At 43.1% G+C, this 19,977-nt stretch overlaps 2 protein-coding genes across 3 annotated transcripts in view; one reads left to right on the top strand and one right to left on the bottom strand.

Moving 5' to 3' along the window:
• LOC126428465 (serine/threonine-protein kinase 11-interacting protein) overlaps positions 1–7,179 on the bottom strand; it is a 294,026-nt gene extending 286,847 nt beyond the window's left edge. The window contains exon 1 of the mRNA XM_050090398.1: positions 6,817–7,179. Coding sequence (XP_049946355.1) covers positions 6,817–6,981 — 165 coding nt within the window. The 5' untranslated portion in view covers positions 6,982–7,179. The remainder of the gene's footprint in view (positions 1–6,816) is intronic.
• A 204-nt stretch (positions 7,180–7,383) lies between these two features.
• LOC126428467 (PHD finger protein 14) overlaps positions 7,384–19,977 on the top strand; it is a 187,096-nt gene continuing 174,502 nt past the window's right edge. For both annotated transcript variants that reach the window (XM_050090401.1, XM_050090402.1), the window contains exon 1: positions 7,384–7,519. In XM_050090401.1, coding sequence (XP_049946358.1) covers positions 7,510–7,519 — 10 coding nt within the window. In that variant the 5' untranslated portion in view covers positions 7,384–7,509. The remainder of the gene's footprint in view (positions 7,520–19,977) is intronic.

A 19,977-nucleotide genomic window follows, 5' to 3' on the forward strand; every position in this document is an offset into this window, starting at 1 on the left:
CCTACCCACCGTCCAGGAAAGATGACGCCAAGGAGTAAATGAGCTATTCTCTGGTACTGCCAGAGGAACATTCCCGAGCAGGACAGGCAGAGTATTCCACAGGAACTCCAGGTACGAGGCGTTGTGGAAGGATAACCGGTCCAAATATGTGGTCCCCGAAATCCCTGACATGTCGACGCTGACCTGTTGTCGATGAGACACATCGACCATTCCCCGAGGATTGTCTCTGGTCCACAGATGACGATAACGTAGACTGACGATACCAGTTCCGATAGATGTTGCTTCGTCGGTAAAGAAGCGAACGCAGTCAGCTCTGCAATCGAGAGGCTGCAAGTTGGCACCCCAGCACCATCCCTGCGAATGGCAGCTTAAAGTCTGCCAGACAAGATCACCCAGAGCGTGTAGGCTAGCAGCCCTCTCGCTCCTCGCAATGGTGCGGGCAGGCCTGCCACACCTACAGTGGCAATTTCGGGGTTGGGTTGTTTGGGGAAGGAGACCAGACAGCAAGGTCATCGGTCTCATCGGATTAGGGAAGGACGGAGAAGGAAGTCGACCGTGCCCTTTCAAAGGAACCATCCCGGCATTTGCCTGGAGCGATTTAGGGAAATCACGGAAAACCTGAATCAGGATGACTGGACGCGGGATTGAACCATCGTCCTCCCGAATGCGAGTCCAGTGTGTTACCCACTGCGCCACCTCACTCAGTGGCAGTTTCGGTGAGCCAGTCGGCCGCCGATATCCGTCACCTGGAGGTCGTCGTGATTGGCCTGCGACTTAAACAATTGTCGTTCTCTCTGGTTCTAGACAGGGACAGAATGGCAATACAGCTGCCCCTTTGAGCCTCCGGGCTCATTTATACGTCTCTTCCTTATGCCACTGACCAAGATCCTCTGGAAGGGACGGGAGGGGTACTCTTTAACAATTACGACATCAGCTTTCCTCAGCCCTACACGCAGAATGTTGGCTGGAATACTCTCTTTCAAATCCTGAAGGTGGCAGGGGTAAAATACTGGGAGCGAAAGGCTATTTATAATTTGTACAGAAAGCAGATGGCAGTTATAAGAGTCGAGGGACATGAAAGGGAAGCAGTCGTTGGGAAGGGAGTGAGACAGGGTTGTAGCCTCTCCCCGATGCTATTCAATCTGTATATTCAGCAAGCACTAAAGGAAACGAAAGAAAATCCACGGAGAAGAAATAAAAACTTTGAGATTCACCGATGACATTGTAATTCAGTCAGAGACAGCAAAGGACTTGGAAGAGCAGTTGAACGGAATGGACAGTGTCTTGAAAGGAGGGTATAAGATGAACATCAACAAAAGCAAAACGAGGATAATGGAATGTAGTCGAATTAAGCTGGGTGATGCTGAGGGAATTAGATTAGGAAATGAGACACTTAAAGTAGTAAAGGAGTTTTGCTATTTGGGGAGCAAAATAACTGATGATGGTCGAAGTAGAGAAGATATAAAATGTAGACTGGCAATGGCAAGGAAAGCATTTCTGAAGAAGAAAAATTTGTTAACATCGAGTATAGATTTAAGTGTCAGGAAGTCGTTTCTGAAAGTATTTGTATGGAGTGTAGCCATGTATGGAAGTGAAACATGGATGATAAATAGTTTAGACAAGAAGAGAATAGAAGCTACTGAAATGTGGTGCTACAAAAGAATGCTGAAGATTAGATGGGTAGATCACATAACTAATGAGGAGGTATTGAATAGAATTGGGGAGAAGAGGAGTTTGTGGTACAACTTGACTAGAAGAAGGGATCGGTTGGTAGGACACATTCTGAGGCATCGAGGGATCACCAATTTAGTACTGGAGGGCAGCGTGGAGGGTAAAAATTGTAGAGGGAGACCAAGAGATGAATACACTAAGCAGATTCCGAACGATGTAGGGTGCAATAGGTACTTGGAGATGAAGAAGCTTGCACAGGATAGAGTAGCATGGAGAGCTGCATCAAACCAGTCTCAGGACTGAAGACCACAACAGCAACACGCAGGTCCCTAAGCGCTGTTGTAACTGCACCGCACGCGTTCTTCAAAATGTGTCAGTGCCCTGTACTGGCTCGATTAGTTCACACTTCTACACTGTGCCTGCCAGGCCACATCTGCCTGCCTGCAAGTGGTGCCGTAAACCAATGCCGGTCAACTGCTCTACCGGTAACTCTTGTGTCGGCACATCCACAGCGTGTGCCCTCTTCCGCCTTACCCAGAAACACAGTATGCAAAAGCCTGCTACAAACATGCCACAACTGGTGGCCAATACACTCACCACAATATTTTGTGCTCCAATTCTTCCCGGAAATGTTGTACAATGTTGCCACATTTGTTACGTCAAAATTCCCCCTTGCTGAGACTATTAACCTGTCCGAGGGCTGCAAAAGCTAGGCACTGAGTGAGTTGTTTAAACAGATTAAATCCCGAACAGATAATACCGTGAGATCCTTCTGGCCAATACCACATATATCATGACAGTGTCATTATATTTGAGTCCGAGAGCGTACTAAATTCTGTCACGACTGCCGCCTCACAAGTTGTGCCATTTTTGATCGTCCAACTTTCCCGAAGCTCGAGTTTTTTCTCAACCCTACAGGTCTGCCTCATTCGTAGCAATTCAGTTGTACAGTTTCCACCGTAAATATGGAATATGTCAGTATCGTATTTTCGTCTTTACTGTCTTATTAAGTGTATTTTATGTTTGAAATTTTACCACTCGTGTACTACTTTGAGCCCTATCGCAGGTACGTACAAACTGTGACTTTTGTATTCTCGTATTCGGAGGTGGGATTTCGAGAGACTGTAACACTCTAAGCCTTTCCTCTCTGCTGAGGCACAAACGTTGACACAAGTAGGAGTAGCATTTACTGCGGCTAGTTCACGGTCGATGTATAGTTTCTCTGCTCACAATTGACTGAAATAACATCGTGGGAATATCCTCACACTTCCGATGGCCTGTAAATGTCAGTTAATGGCAGCGAGAGCGAGAGAGTGCACAGGAAGTTGGCTTGTTTCAATAGTAAAAATGTACTGAAGAGAGAAAGTAGAAAATAAAAGATTTTTCTATCAACAATGAGACTTAGGCAGTTCGCTGCTCAGCACACACAAGAAGTTACTGAGTGGCAGGCAGTTTACCTCCTGTGCCTGTCTCCGACTCAGCACCCCTTCCCAGGTGAATAGTTTCTTCTTTAATGTAGCCCTACCTGTCTTATGACAGGTATCGTGTCGTCTTCCTTTATCTGCTTGTACGCTTGTCCTCTTCCAATGTCATCCATCATTACAGTTCTCTTCCTACCACTTCTTCTCTTTCCTTCCACTTTTCCCTCTATAATTATACGCAGCAGGCAATTGTTACGCAGTATGTACCCCGGAAAAGATTTTTTTCCTCTTCCTGATCACTTCCAAATAATCTTCTATCTTCCCCAGTTTTCTTCATTCTTTAGTCTGTCTGTCCACTTCAATTTAAGCCTTCTTCTCCACAGCCACATTTAAAAACTTTCTAAATATTTTTCTTCTTCCTTTTTAACTGTCTGTGATTTACTGCTATATAACACTATACTCTACACATAACATGCAGAAAATCCTTTCCTCGGCTCATTGGAATTCTTCTAGATGTTAGTAACTGTTTCACCTTTTCAAATGCTCTCTTTCTCATAGAGTCCTGTTCCTTATTTCTTCTGTACAGGTTCCATTCTGTCTTTAAACTTAAATGAGTTTTTGTGTTTTATCCTTTTTCCATCTAGTAATATGTTTAATGGATCTTCCTTCTAGTTTTTTCTCTTCACTTCATAGTCCGCCCCCGGTAGCTGAGTGGTCAGCGTGACGGAATGTCAATCCTAAGGGCCCGGGTTCGATTCCCGGCTGGATCGGAGATTTTCTCCGCTCAGGGACTGGGTGTTGTGTTGTCCTAATCATCATCTTTTCATCCCCATCGACGCGCAGGTCACCGAAGTGGCGTCAACTCGAAAGACTTGCACCAGGCGAACGGTCTACCCGACGGGAGGCCCTAGCCACACGACATTTCATTTCATTTTCTTCACTTCATACATGTGATAAATCGTAAAAATGTAGAATCAGTCATTTTACATTCACATTGCAAATTAATTTGTAAATATGGTTACACACTGAACATTTAAAAAAAAAAAAAAAAAAAATTTTTGCACTCAGCAATTCCTACCCACCATCTTTTACACACAACAATAACAACAACAACAATAATAATAATAATAATAATTCTATGGAAAAGAAAAAGTTATTGAGGGCAAACTTTTTTTCAGTTTGTTTTAAAGTTTTACTGGACATCTGTCAGACATTTTATATTGCTAGATAAGTCATCAAAAATTTTAGTTGCAGCATTGTGCACCCTTTTTTCGTGCTAAAGACAACTTTGGAGTAATGAATGCCATTTTTCCTTCTGATATTGTAATTATGTACATCATTGTTCCTTTAGATTTGTAAACGATTACTTGAAACAAACTTCGTGGGGGAATAAATGTACTGTGAAGCAGTTATCAGAATGCCCAACTCCTTAAACGGATGTCTATAAGATGATCACAGGTGAGCACCACATATTCTTACAGCACATTTTTGTGGAATGAAGATTTTCTTTATTAAAGATGAATGAATGCAAAATATGTAACCATCCTTATTTGTCTCTTCCCAAGCTCTGCAATGATCCTGAGTGCAAATATGATTGAACTAAGTTGTTTCAAGAGTTCCAAAATGTGCTTTTTCCAATTTAAATTGTTATCTGTATCAACACCTAAGAATTTTGAACTTTCCGCCCATTAATTATTTCCTCGCTATGTGTTACATTTATTATTGGTGTAGTACCCCTAAATGTGCATAAATGAACACATTGTGCCTATTTACAATTATGGGTGAGACCATTTGCAGAAAACCAGTCAATGATATTTTTAAGAACATTGTTTACTGTTTGCTCCGTTGCTGTATGTGTGTTTGTACTGATTACAGTACTAGTGTTCTCAACAAAAAGAACTAATTCTGCTTGTTGTACATTAGATGGAAAATTGTTAACATATATGAGGAACAATAGTGGACTTAGACTGAGCCTTGGGGAACCCCATACATTATTCCTCCCAAGTAAGAATAATGTTCCCAAACTAGATTGGTTCAATTATTAAGTGCACCTTTTAGTTACATATGACATTATACACTGTTGCCTATACCATCAGCCCAATAAAACTTCAGTTTATCTAGGAGAATATTGTGATTTACACTGTCAAATGCCTTAGACAGGTCGCAGGATATACCAACCAGCACCACTTTGTTATTTAATGCTTGTAAAACTTAGTGAGTGAACACATACATGGCATTCTCACAAGAGTGACCCTTCTAAAAGGAAAAACTGTTATTTGCTGAGGATATTATTGTTGCTCTGGTGATATACTATCCTAGAAATCAACACATTCCCAAAAATTTTTGAAAATGATGACAGCAGCAAAACAAGTCAGTAGTTATTGACATCTCCCCTATCGCCTTCCTTTAAGAGAGATTTGACAATGGCGTATTTCAATCTCTCTGGAAAAATGCCTTCAGCTAGTGACACATTACATATATTTCAAATAAGGCAGTGCTTATTGCATGGGATCAAATCTTTAGTACTCTATTGGAGACACCACCAAAACCAGACCAGCTTTTGTTTTTGAGAGAATACATCAATTTCTTGATTTCAGAAGGCGAAGTCAGTGGTACATTTACATAATTGAGTTTTATGAGAGTTGCTTTCCTAATATACTGCTGTGACTTTTCTCTTGAACTGTTTGACCCTATATTTTTTACTATACTTAAGAATTAATTATTAAATGTATTTGCTACTTGTAGCCCTTCCATTCAGTTCAATTCTGTTGTCGGAAATATTAATTTCTGACATTATGTTCATGTTCCTTGAATTTTTGATAACTTTTCTTAGTAATTTTGAGTAGTTTTTGTAGTGTGCAACAATTGCAGGGTCTCTACTTGTTCTTTGCAACAGATACATATCCCTTTTCCCTTCACAAGAGGCTTGAATCCCTCTCGTGATCCATGGCTGTTTAATATTCTTTCTGATTTAGCTTATGGAGAATGCTGCACTCGCCCTGAAATGCTCATCTCTTTCGTCTCGCCATACCCTACTCTGTCACTTTTAGCTATGTGTACCTCTCTTCTGATTCATATTGTTATTATTCTGTCAGGGATTTGGCATTGTTAGAGTTTGCTGTGCTGCCAAATAATTTAATCACCCACCGATTTGCAAAATTTGAAGTGTCGTTATTAAGAAATATGTGAACTATATTCTAGTCTTGCGCCTGTAGGATACTGACAGTCAAGTTCACTAAAAAAACAACAACCCCGTACATATATGTGCCAAATACGAAATTATAACATATAAACAAATCAGGCAACGCAAACAAGAAAGGTATTAGGCTATCACTTGCAAATAATTTTCTTTCATACGATAAGAATACTGTTTTCTTTATTATAAGTGGGTTGTCCGATCAAAATTCTTTGTCTAAATCTAGTACTTTTCGATATTATTAACTTTAGCTTTACGGCACATTTCCATCATATTGAACAAGCGACATTGCTGGTTAAAATTCTCCTTAGGATCATTAAATTTTTCATCTACATAATATACTGTCGATTGTTGAGCAGTATTATACCAACAAAGTGATGACTGCTATCATTTTTGGCGTGAATCTCATGAAATATGTACCTCATCTGCATATACACTTGGTTATGTTAGTTTACCAATACCTCTCTTGAGCACAATGATCATTTTCACAGTTCTTTGCAGTTATTTATTAGCTGTCATCATTCCTACCTGGACCGCAGCATCCTTGGGATTTGGTGCCTGTTCGTTTATAAGAACAAACGACTCATTCATTTTTTGTAGCACTGGAACTGTGAGAACCAATAAACTACGTCCACTGCTGATAGCATCAACATTCTCGCGCAATAAATTCACCAATTTCTGTATATCGCACATCTCACATTTGTTCTATGTACAGGAGTACAACTGTCAATAACATATATACGCTTCGTAGACTGTTAAGATTCCTCACTAAGATCAACATGTCATCAAAGCAACACAACAGATACGGTTTCCATTACTAATTAGATTCTAAAAACTGTTTACAAAAATATGCGTCATCTTGCGTAGAAATTTGAATCACTTGCAAGCGATCAGCTGATGACAAACGATTATTTTCGTCGCCACCAACGTTGCGTAATATCGCTGCCAATGACAATAGCTTCTTGATATAGTAACCTAATAGTATTAAAAATTTGTTTGAGACATAAATCCGATATTACAGTTACTGCACTATAATTTTTGTTTTAAAGCAAGATTATTACAAACACATTTTTCAGACAATTTAATCGACATTCCGCAATGTGGACACGCAGTATCGCTGAATGTGGCTTATGGCGAGTTGCAAACAAACACTGTGTTTAGGACGAATGTCTTTCGGATGTCGCGTCGTGGTGTTGTAAAGGAACAGTTTTACCGTTAACAATGAGTGGCTGTAAGTAATGCAGGAGTTCCTTATTTATGCTATTTAATATTGCGTCAGACATCCGTGTTATGAAGAATTGTATCGTTTACAGCTACTGACCACGCTTCATCAGTGTAGGCGTCACAGCTAAATATTTTTGTTGTAAACGCAGTGATCGTAAACAAAGTTATAAGTAAAAGTGAAAAAAAAGTCCCGTGTTTGTATTTATCAGAAAATGAGACGAAGGCCGTTCATCACGTGATATAAATTAACGGCTACGTAAAAGTGCTTACAGTAATACCCACACAAGCCGGGTATCGTTTCCTCTCCCCTCTCTCGTTGTTTATGTTTCTTTTCTTTTTCTTTTAGTTGTGTTTAAAAGAATTCGGTTCGTTTCTCTAGAGACCATCAGTTCGACTTCATAGTTTACTTTTTGTGTTAGCCTCCCCAAATTTGAACAGGTGTTTTTTAATACTGGATTAGCAGTAAATATAATATTATATCCATCCCTAAAGTAGAGAATTTGACTGAGAACTGTTTTTTACTTACTAAAAAAACACGTAAGAACTGTGCAAGCTGCAGAAATGACATTTTAGCACATTGACCGGCAAAAAAATTTTAAGGAGGGATTGATAAATATGTAAGACCCGTGAAGAGAAAACAAAATAGGATGGTTATTGTAAAAAAACAGAGATAGAGAAATGATAGCGTGAGTTTACAGTAGCTATTATGTTCGATAGAGTAGATTACATCCTATTTTTTCCATAGCAGTGCTAGATTATTTCACTAAATGATTTTCAATGCATCTTACTTACGGAGTATTATTATATTTTTCCCTGGTCTGTCATTGCAATGCCATAACATCTAATCAAAGAACATTGTACAGTAGAGACCAAGAAAATGATGCGGTGCAGTTGTTAAGACACTGACCTCATATTCAGGAGGATGGAATTTCTTCTGTCCAGCCATGGTGATTTAGAGTTGCTTTGGTTTGTCCTAAATCGTTGCAGGCAGATCGCAGTGTCGTTCCTTCAAGGCTGTGACTGATCATCTGTTGTAGAAAGCGTACTTATATATTGTGTATTTATGTATATTTTGGGCTATTTATTTTCTTTGTGTTATCTTGACAAATCTTATAACGTTGTGTCATTATCCCTGTATGAATAAATGAAAAAAAAAAACCATAGTAAATACACCCTGAAGTAACAGCATGAAATCTTGTTGGTCGACTAATGTTAGTAATCTTTGCTTACGCTGTGATGCCAGTTTAGATACTGAATGTTACTGTTGCAAGCAGTTGTGGGCTTTTTTAATTTTTTTATTAATTTCCCACTTCTTCCCATTCAAGTCCTTTATAGTTTTCTGTAGATTTTCTCATGGCTGCTGTTCCTTTAAGGTGCACAAGAATGTAGGTAAACTGCAAAACTTGAAAACTTTTGTCATGCTCAGCTCATTTCCTGAAGGTGGAGCAGAAGACTATGTAGACAAATTATTGCATTCTTTTCTGAACGTAGAATGCAATTATGGCAGGGCGTACTGAAGGAGACATGGCCCAAAGTGTTGGCCATGTATTATAGGACTGTACTCTGTCCTTAATCTCTTATGTGGAATAAAGAGGAATATTCCACACAGTCTGTGAGTTTGACCACTGACGTAGTAAACATGTGAAACATGCCATATACAACATGGTGATTATAATGTGACATTGGTGGCAATTTTTTCAAATGGTGTAAGTTACAGGTCAGTCTGACACCATAAACAAGCGTTTTTAGTTCACATTTGTTGGCTTCACCAACTGACAGCCAAATTGTCACCTTCCAACCTGAATCTATACCTCGAGGTAAGATACAGATCAATCTGTCGCCACAACCAGTTTTTCTTCTTCTTTTTTTTTTTTACTTCATATACATCAGCTTCATCAACTAACAACAAAACTCTGCATATATGCACCAAAAGGTAACGTGACAGCATCTATAATTTGTCACAGGTCAAAGCTGGCAGCTCACACTGAATATTTCCCTTGACTCTCGTCTGTGCAAGTTATTTCTATCGGAGCAGTTCGAATGACAGTGAGTCTTTGCTTGGCATAGCTTGTTGTTTTGTGTCTCCAGTAACTCATTCTCCCATTCACATGTGAACTGATAACATGACAGCATCCACTAAGACGTGAAATAATAGCATGTAGGCCTAGTGGAATAGCAGAATCCTTATTTGTGTATGGGTCTCCATCATCTGCCTGTAGGTCACATTCCCACGAGTTTCTGGTTGCCCTAGTATCCAGCAGACAATATCACTTTGCCTAGCCCCTGTAGCATAAAAAGGTTGTACTAGGATTGCAGAACCTCCCACCTCAGTCACCTCACTCATGCCATTGCATTCAGGGTCACGTAGAGCTGTGCCTCAAACACTAAATTTACTGAGTATATACTCATCCCCCTGGTGTAGGAGTACTAGCGTCTTTGATTAGTAATCAAAATGTCATTGGTCCCAGGTTCAAACCCTACCACTGCTTAAATTTAGAATAAAAATCATCAGCAATGATGGCTGAAGACTTTCGGCACAGGACGTCACCGTCATTCAGCCACTGGCCTTGTCAAAGATGGCGAAGGAGTGGACAGAGGTTCAGGGCACTCTCTTGCCCTTGCGGTGGGAAACTGCCGCTAAAGGTCAAAGAATCAGCAATGATCAACACCATGAGGATGCAGAAGGCAATTTAAACCACTGCATTAAAGACACAATATGTACACAGGACATGTTGCTTGTAATTGAAAAAAGCGTCATAATAATCTCTCCATTGGCAAAAGATTCTGGACTATTCCCCCATTGGGATCTCTGCGAGGGGACTACCAAGGTGGAGGTGACCACGGGAAAAAGATTGTTTGTTTGTTTGTGGGATTGAAGGGACCAGACTGCTAGGGGAAAAAGATTGAATAAGCAAGAGTCAGGGTGTGGACTGTCGGGAGTTAGAACATGGTAGGGAAGCTAGAAAATGTGAAAAGGGAAAGACTAAAGCTCAGTCGAGACATAGACAGGGTCAGTGAAGTGAAATGGAAAGGAGACAAGGATTTCTGATCATATGAATATAGGGTAAGATCAGCAGCAGCAGCAGAAAATGGTAAAACCACGTTAGGATTTGTCGTGGATAGGAGGCTAGGGGAGAGAGTGAGATATTGTGAACAGTTCAATGATAGAATCGTTCTCATCTGAATCGACAACGAACAAACACCGAGGGCGATAGCTCAGATACACTTGCTGATGTTGCAAGCTGACGACGAAGAGGCAGAGAAAGTATATGAGGATATTGAACACATAATTCGGTACATAAATTGAGATGAAAATTTAATAGTCATGGGGAACTGGAATGCAGTTGTAGGGGATGTAGTAGAAGAAAGGGCTATGGGAGAATGTGGGCTTGTTGCGAGGAATGAGAGACGCGAAAGAGTAATCGAGTTCTGGAGTAAATATCAGTTAGTAGTAGTGAATACTTTGTTCAGGAATCGCAAGAGGAGGAGATACGGAAAGATTTCAGTTAAATTACATTATGGTCAGGCAGAGAGTCCAAAATCAGATATTGTTTTGTAAGGCATACCCAGGAGCAGACATAAACTCAGACCACAATTTAGTAGTGAAGAATAGGCTGAAGTTTAAGAGACTAGAGAGGAAGAATCAGTACACAAAGAAATGGGATACGGAAGTAGTAAGGAATTATGAGATACACTTGAAATTCTCTAAGGCTATAGATACAGCAACAAGGAATAGCTCAGAGGCAGTACAGTTGAAGAGGAATGGACATCTCTAAAAATTGCGATTACAGAAGTTGGAAAGAGAAACATAGGTACGAAGAAGGTAACTGTTAAGAAACTACATGTAACGAGAAACACTTCAGTTCATCGACGAATGAAGGAAAGGCAGAAATGTTCAGGAAAATTCAGGAATAAATAAATATAAGTCACTTAGGAGTGAAATAAATAGGAAGCGCAGGGAAGTTGAGGCAAAATGGCTACATGAAAAATGTGAAGAAATCGAAGGAAAAAAAAAAGATTGTTGGAAGGACTGACTCAGCATATAGAAAAGTCAAAAGAACCCTCAGTGAAATCAAAAGCAATTGTAGTAACATTAAGAGTGCAAAGGGAATTCCACTATTAAATGCAGAGGAGAGAATGGATAGGTGAAAAGAGTACATTGAACATCTCTATGAGGGGGAAGACTTGGCTGATGATGTGATAGAAGAAATAACATTAGTTGATATAGAAGAGAGATGGTATCCAGTATTATAATCAGAATTTAAAAGAGCTTTGGAAGACTTGAGATCGAATAAGACAGAAATGATAGATAAAATTCTATCAGAATATCTCAAATCATTGGGGGAAGTGGCAACAAAATGACTATTCACATTCACATATAGAATGTATAAGTTCGGTGATGTAACATCTGACTTTAAGAGAAACATCGTCCACAGAATTCCAAAGATTGCAAGAGCCAACGAGTGCAAGAATTATTGCACAATCAGCTTAACAGCTTGTGGATCCAAGTTGGTGACTAGAATAATATACAGAAGAATGGAAAAGAAAATTGAGCACATATTACATGACGATCAGTTTGGCTTTAGGAAATGTAAAGTCACCAGAGAGGCAATTCCTGTCTTGTGGTTAATAATGGAAGCAAGAGTAAAGAAAAAAAAAATATTAGACACAATCGTACGATCTGTCGACCCGGAAGGAGCATTTGATAGTGTGAAATGGTGCAGGATGCTGGAAGTTTTGGGAAAAATTGGGGTAATCTATAGGGAAAGATGGGTAATGTACAAGAGACAAGAGGAAACAATAAGGCTGGAAGAAAATGAAACACCTGCAGCCGTCTTTATGTTGTCATGTATTGTGGAGGACTGCTGTAGGTGTTCCATTTCCTTGCAATAGTGAACGGCCGTAGTCCCGCAGACCTCCTGGTACAAGGATGGGCATAAAAAAAAGGCTGGTAGACAAAGAAAGAAGTGTTCGTATTAAGAATGGTGTAAGACAGGGATGTAGTCCTTTGCCCCCTACTGTTAAAACTGTACATCAAAGAAGATGTGATAGAAATTAAAAGAAAGGTTCGAAAGTAAAATTAAAATTCCAGGTGAATATCAGTGATAAGAATCGCTGATGACATTGATATCCTGAGTGGGAGTGAAGAAGACTTACGTGATACTGAATGAAATGACCAGTCTAATGAGTACCACTGGTAAAAAGTCCACTAGTATCAAGCATAGACTTAATCTGATGAAGAAATTTCTGATTATTTACGTTTGGAGCACAGCATTGTACGATAGTGAAACACGTACTGTGCGAAAACCGGAACAGAAGAAATTAAAGCATTTGAGTTGTGGTGCTACAGAGGAATGCTGAAAATTAGGTGGACCGATAAGGTACGGAACGAGGAGGTTCTCCGGAGAATTAGCAAGGAATGGAATATTTGGACAACGCTTAGAAGAAGGAGGGATGGGATGAAGCACGTACGTTAGGACACCACAGGATAACCTCCGTAGTGCTAGAGGGAGCTGTAGAGGGCAAAAACTGTAGTGGAAGACAGAATTTGCAATACATCCGGCAGATAATTGAGGATGTATGTTGCGAGTGCTACTCGGAGATGGAAAGCTCGTCACGTGAGAGGAATTCGTGGCGGGCTGCATCGAGGCACTCGGAAGACTGACGACTCGATGAAAGTGCACGTTCGTGCATGTTCACATCTGCAGCTGAGCAGCCTGTGTACTCAAATGCTGAACACTGGACCTGTACGGCCAGGGATAGGTCTTGAGTGGAGCAAGCTGAGGAGCTATGTACTGCAATGAGAAGAAGTGGTTCTAGGGTTTGGTTGTTGACACTTCTGAGTAATGTAAGTGCCCATCTATGCCACATCCAGTCTGTCATTGGCAAAGGATAACACAGTGACAGGTCTGCAGCATGTGGTCTGATGAGGGAGACAGTTTTTTGGATTTGCCACAGTGTGTAACCTACATATCTAATCTTATGAGACTGACATTGTTGGTATGTAATGTACAGTGGTATCTCATAGGGTTTTTGGTGAATACTTTGTGATGCTCTCTTGCGAAATCTGGTTCACGTGCCAAAGCACCTAGTAGTGACAGGATGGTCGCTCATTCTTTGCTTATCTGAATATTTAACTTGACAGATTCTGTGGGACAGTGTGAGGTGAAGCAACCTGGTCATGGAATGATTTAAAGAAAGCTGAAAAATAAATTAAAGAAAAATGTTACATTAGAAATCTGCTGCTGTACAGTGCTCTAAACTTTTGTAAGAAATTCCTGTAACGAACTGGAGTATTGTGCCACTTATATTTTATGATCTTGGGTTTACCCCTAAAAGTTTTTAGTTCTACTGGAAATCTTTCAACAATGAGACTTGCCAATTAGTGGGCACCTTCCTGTGTGATGGTTTTAAAGGAGTGTTATCCACTTGCAAACCATTTTCCTTCTAGTCTTCACCAACTGAATGTGGCAGTTCCTTTTAAATGAATCAGAGTCTTTTGTTACATATGTTACAAGCGTGTATATTTACAGAGGCAGCCGAGCTAGATTTTCAAAATGGGAGAATGACACCCTGCACGAAGTTCACGAATGTAAGCCACCCAGCATTCTGACTGCCCTACTCTGGGCTAAGAATGTTCTCCGTTACTGTACAGTGTGTTCCCAGAATGTGAGAGCGTAAGGCATAGTGGACTGGAAAAGTGCAAAGCAGTTAAGCATCATGTCCTGCATGTTGTACTTACAAGAGATATTATCATTTATTGTATCTAAGAGTTTTAAATGCTCAGTTTAGCTGATAAATTTTTCGCCGTGTGACTGTAAAAGTTTGTTTCTACAAGATTCAGTGGTGTGCATTTTGCTGCACTTAAGTGTCAGTCTGAATGCTAATATTACCCGGTAGCCTATTAGCTAAATCATTTACACTACATTCCATGTATTTCATAATGACACTTGTCTTTGCAAAGAAAAAATTGTCGAATCGTCTGCCATTATCAGTAGCCAATCTACATATACATCGAGAAAAACAACAGTGTCAGACAGCAAAACTGTGGCACACCTCTACTTGATAGGACCCAAGTCACAATCAAATGTGCTCCCTGTTCGTGGACATTGCAGGACTACCTTTTGTTTATTACTTTCTGGATCATTCTCCTCCTTTTCCCATAATTCCGGAATCTTCCAACTAATACAAAGGTACCTGCTGGGGTAAATGTTTAGGCCTTCAGGTTCTATAAATTTAATTTACATATTCTGTTGATGCTCCTTTCAGAATACAAACTGCAAGTCAGACAGGAGATAATGTTTATCATGATTTGTTACTACTCTAATGTACAATACTTTTGCAAAAATCTTCAAAAAACACTTAATATCAAGCCATCTATTTTAATAATGGGCAGGAAGTAGGGAAAAGAACAATAATGGTCTGCTATCAGGAACTGCACCAATATTACCTAGAATTATGTAGAAAAAGTTGTGAAAAACCACAATCAGTTAGACTGGACCAGCGACTCTCCTAAACACTCCTTACAAAAAGCAATACTTTCTGAAGTCTGTTTATTTCAATAAGCTGACAACAACAGTAATTAAAGTTAATATACTATTATTGGATAATAAAGTCATAAGTTTAATTAATGGTATTTAATAAAAATGATCAATTTTGAAATAGTGCAGTTTCATTTTCAGGTGTGCTAGTGGCAGTCCAACTCAACTTATACATTGAAGTGCATATTGGTGTAAAATGTAATCACGTTGAAAACACTGAGCAACAAGAAAATAATTTATGAATGTTTCGAGCACTTCATGAGGGAACTCCTACTAATTTTGGGTTGAGAAAAACAAATATGACAATGAAAAAGTTTTATTAGCTCTAGTTTCAATGATATACACAAGGTGGAAGTATTACATATTAACGGATTGAGAGATAAGGATACAATTTAATTACATACATGCTAACAACAAAGAAAGTGCATTTGATTTTTTTAAACTGGTAATTACATGCTAAGAGTTCTAAATTGCTGGAAAAATACTTCGCAGATGGTCATGTCTGAAGAGAATCATGTGGTGGCCTATTGACTTCGTCGTCTTTTAGCTTGCCTCTTGTAATGGAGTTCCGCAGAATCCCTACACAAAGACCAACACTAATCCGCAAGCATTACTTCATTCCAATGGCCCTGATATCTTTGTTCCATAACAGAAATGTCCTGATGGAATCTCTCACCATGTTCATCACTAACAGCTCCACAACTAGGAGGGACCCCCCAGGGGGTCCACAACTCTTTTGTGGATACGTGTGTAGTGAGCACGGGACCCCGAGCTAATGTGGCCTTCCTTCCTTTCCGGGCTGCATACCTTCCCTTTCCGCATCCTTCCCCATCCCCCATCTTGACCCCCTGCGGGTTCGGGGGTAAGAATAGGCCCGCGGTATTCCTGCCTGTCGTACGAGGCGACTAAAAGGAGTCTCAAATGTTTCGGCCTTATGTGATGGTCCCCTCTCGGGTTTGACCTCCATCTTTCTAAATTATTCCAAAGAGCGAGCCAATTGGGGAAGGGCGCCTTACATGGTGCACTGTATCCGTCGTGCGTTGAGACCTTTAGCCGGTTTTTTCGTCGTTGCACTGGGGTCCCGCTAGTTTTCCATCTCTTGGGCGAGGATCCGTCCCTGGGTCCGATTCCCACGCTGCAATCTGCAGTGTTTCTTTTAACTGCGACGACGACATTGGACAGTTTTGCACCTAAGATCCAGCACGGTAGCCAGCCCGTTGTGGTGGGGCCGCCATGTACCCTCTTGGTTGTAGCCCCCTGACAACACAGGGATCGCTCTACTGATGCCTGCGCCGTTAACTCCCCACGTATGCCAAGGAGTAGATGCCCATCTCCCTGGGGCATCAGGACTCCCGGCAATGGCCTTCCTGCCAGGTGGCTATTGCTGCGGCTGGGTGGCGCCCGTGGGGAGGGCCCTTGGTCGGAGTAGGTGGCATCAGGGCAGATGACCCGCAATGAAGCGTGGTACATCATCTCTCGCTGGCGGCCAGCCGCCAGCAGTCTCTAAGTATTCTCGGGCTCAATTTAATGCTGAAAAGTACGATCCGAAAACGTTCCCCTCTCTGGCCACGCCGTGGGAGGAACGTCAATCTCAAGATGGCAGTAGCAATTATTCGCCCCGATTCTTAGTTTGTACGAGAGCTGATGGGGAGTCTTTTCTCTCCACAAAGCCTCAGTTCTTCGTCGAGCATTTAGAGGACAAGTTTGGGGAGGTGGAGGGCTTGTCAAAAATGCGCTCTGGATCGGTCCTGATCCAAACGGCATCCTCTGCCCAGTCACGACGGTTACTTACTTGTGACAAGTTGGGGGATGTTGCTGTTACGATCACACCGCATAAGAGTTTAAATATGGTCCAGGGAGTTATTTACCATAAGGACCTTCTTTTGCAGTCTGATGACGAGCTGCGCGCCAACTTGGAGCGCAGAGGTGTACATTTCGTCCGGCGCGTTCATCGGGGTCCAAAGGAAAATCAGATAGCTACCGGTGCCTTCATCTTGGCCTTCGAGGGTGATACGTTACCGGAAAAGGTCAAGGTGATGGTCTACCGATGTGACGTCAGGCCCTATATTCCTCCCCCGATGCGGTGCTTCAAGTGCTGGAAGTTCGGCCATATGTCTTCCCGCTGCACTTCCAGCCTCACATGTAGAGATTGCGGACGCCCGTCTCATCCCGATACTCCATGTGCCCCGCCTCCCATCTGTGTCAACTGCGGGGAGCACCATTCACCTTGCTCGCCAGACTGCAGAATCTTCCAGAAAGAACGCAAAATCGTGGAATATAAGACCCTGGACCGACTGACTTATACTGAGGCCCAAAGGAAATACGACCGATTACATCCCGTGAGAATGACATCATCCTACGCCGCTGCTACAACTCCTGTGCTCGCCCCATCAGTTTCGCGACTTCCGGCCGGATCGCTGAGTGGTACAACTCCTCCTGCCCCCTTGCCAGTGGGGGCTCTACCCACCGGGTTGCTCCTGCGCCACCTACCTCAGGGGCAACACCATCCCCCCCATCAGGGACGTCCGTCCCTGCTTCTAAGCCGGAGAAGTGTCCAACTTCTTCGGCTTCTCACGCTCGCAAGGGGTCCCTCGGGTCCCTCCCTTCCCAGGTTTCCACCAGTGGGAAGGCTGACGACCGACAGTGGCGTAAGTGCCCGCAATCAGCTGGTCGACGGGCTTCACGATCCTCCTCAGTCCCGGAGACTGAATCGGTGAAGCCCTCCCAGCCAGTTAAACCCAAGGAGCAGCGTGAGAAATCAAAGAAGAAGAGCTCTAAGCCCAAGGAACTCGCGGTGGCAGCCACCCCACTGCCACCTTCCAGCTCTGCGTCTGAGGACAAGTTGGAGATCCTGGCGTCCGCTGAGGACCTCGATCTCGCCGGTCCCTCAGACGCCATGGATAGCACTAGCACGGGTGCTCAATCGGAGGCAGCAGGTAACCCAGCGGCCTAAACTGCCTTCCCAGTCCCATCACGCCTTTCTCCGCCATGGACAATACCATCCTCCAGTGGAACTGCAGCGGTTTCTTCCACCATCTAGCTGAGCTCCGCCAGCTTATCAGGCTTCATCCTTTCCTTTGCATTGCTCTGCAGGAAACTTGGTTTCCGGCAATGCGAACCCCCGCCCTCCGTGGCTATCGGGGTTATTATAAGAACCGAGCAGCTTATGAAAGGGTGTCTGGTGGCGTCTGCATATATGTCCTTCACACTCTGCACAGCGAGTCTGTCCCTCTCCAGACGCCTTTAGAGGCTGTCGCTGTACGCGTGTGGACGCCACAGGCTGTTACCGTCTGCAGTCTTTACATTCCACCGGATGGTGATGTCTCGCAGCATGTCCTGGCTGCACTGGTCGCCCAATTGCCGCCACCTTTCTTGCTATTGGGCGACTTCAACGCCCATAACCCTCTGTGGGGTGGGTCAGTGGCCACAGTTCGAGGCGCCATCGTTGAGCATTTATTGTCGCAGCTCGATCTCTCGCTGTTAAATGATGGTGCCTTCACACACTTCAGTGTGGCGCATGGCACCTACTCCGCCATTGACCTTTCCATCTGTAGCCATAGCCTCTTACCGTCTGTCCAATGGTGTGCATGACGACCTGTGTGGTAGTGACCACTTTCCGCTCTTTTTGTCACTACCACAGCGTCACTCTTCTGGGCACCCTAGCAGATGGGCTATAAATAAAGCTGACTGGGATTTGTTCTCCTCCACTGCCGCTTTTGAGCCCCTCTCTACTGATGACATTGATGCGGTGGTTCAATCGGTCACCACCGGCATCGTTACTGCCGCCGCATCTGCCATTCCCCGTTCTTCTGGGTCCCCTCGGCGTAAGGCTGTGCCTTGGTGGTCCCCTGCGATCGCTGAAGCGATTAAAGATCGCCGCCGGGCGCTCCAGCGTCACAAGCGACATCCCTCCTTAGCCCACCTTATCGCCTTCAAACCGCTGCGTGCGCGGGCCCGCCTCCTCATCCGTCAATGCAAGAAGGAGTGCTGGGAGCGGTATGTGTCCACCATTGGCCTCCATGTCACTCCCTCGCAGGTCTGGGCCAAGATTCGACGCGTCTACGGCTATCGGACCCCTGCCAGCGTCCCTGCGCTCTCACTGAATGGAGCCGTTTGTACTGACTCCGACGTTATTGCAAATCGCTTAGCAGAGCATTTTGCTATGAGTTCCGCTTCTGCGAATTACCCCCAGGCCTTCCGCTCCATTAAAGAGTGGATGGAACGTCGGAGCCTTGCGTTTCGCACCAACCACCCGGAATCTTACAATGCTCCATTTAGTGAGTGGGAATTTCGCAGTGCCCTAGCCGCTTGCCCTGATACCGCTCCTGGGCTAGATGGCATCCACTGTCAGATGCTGAAACACCTTTCAGTGGACTGCCAGCGGCGTCTTCTCGATCTTTACAACCGTCTTTGGGTCGAGGGGGAGTTTCCGTCGCAATGGCGGGAAGGCATTGTCATCCCCGTTTTGAAACCTGGAAAGATCCCTCTGGAGGTGGACAGCTACCGTCCTATTAACCTCACCAACGTTCTTTGCAAGTTGCTTGAACGGATGGTGAGCCGGCGCTTGCATTGGGTACTGGAGTCTCGGGGCCTTCTGGCTCCGTCTCAGGGTGGGTTCCGTAGAGGCCGCTCCGCCACCGACAATCTGGTGAGCCTGGAGTCGGCCATCCGTACTGCTTTTGCCCGCCGTCAGCACCTGGTCACTGTCTTTTTCGACATGCGGAAGGCGTACGATACGACATGGCGTCATCACATTCTTTCTACGCTTCATGGATGGGGTCTTCAGGGTCCTCTGCCGATTTTTATCCACAATTTTCTGTCGTGTCGTACCTTCCGCGTGCAAGTCGCGGCCTCGTATAGTTCCTCCCACGTCCAGGAGAACGGTGTGCCACAGGGCTCTGTTTTAAGTGTCTGTCTGTTTTTA

This window comes from Schistocerca serialis, chromosome 12 (genome assembly GCF_023864345.2).
Source record: "Schistocerca serialis cubense isolate TAMUIC-IGC-003099 chromosome 12, iqSchSeri2.2, whole genome shotgun sequence".
Taxonomy (NCBI): Eukaryota; Metazoa; Arthropoda; class Insecta; order Orthoptera; family Acrididae; genus Schistocerca; species Schistocerca serialis.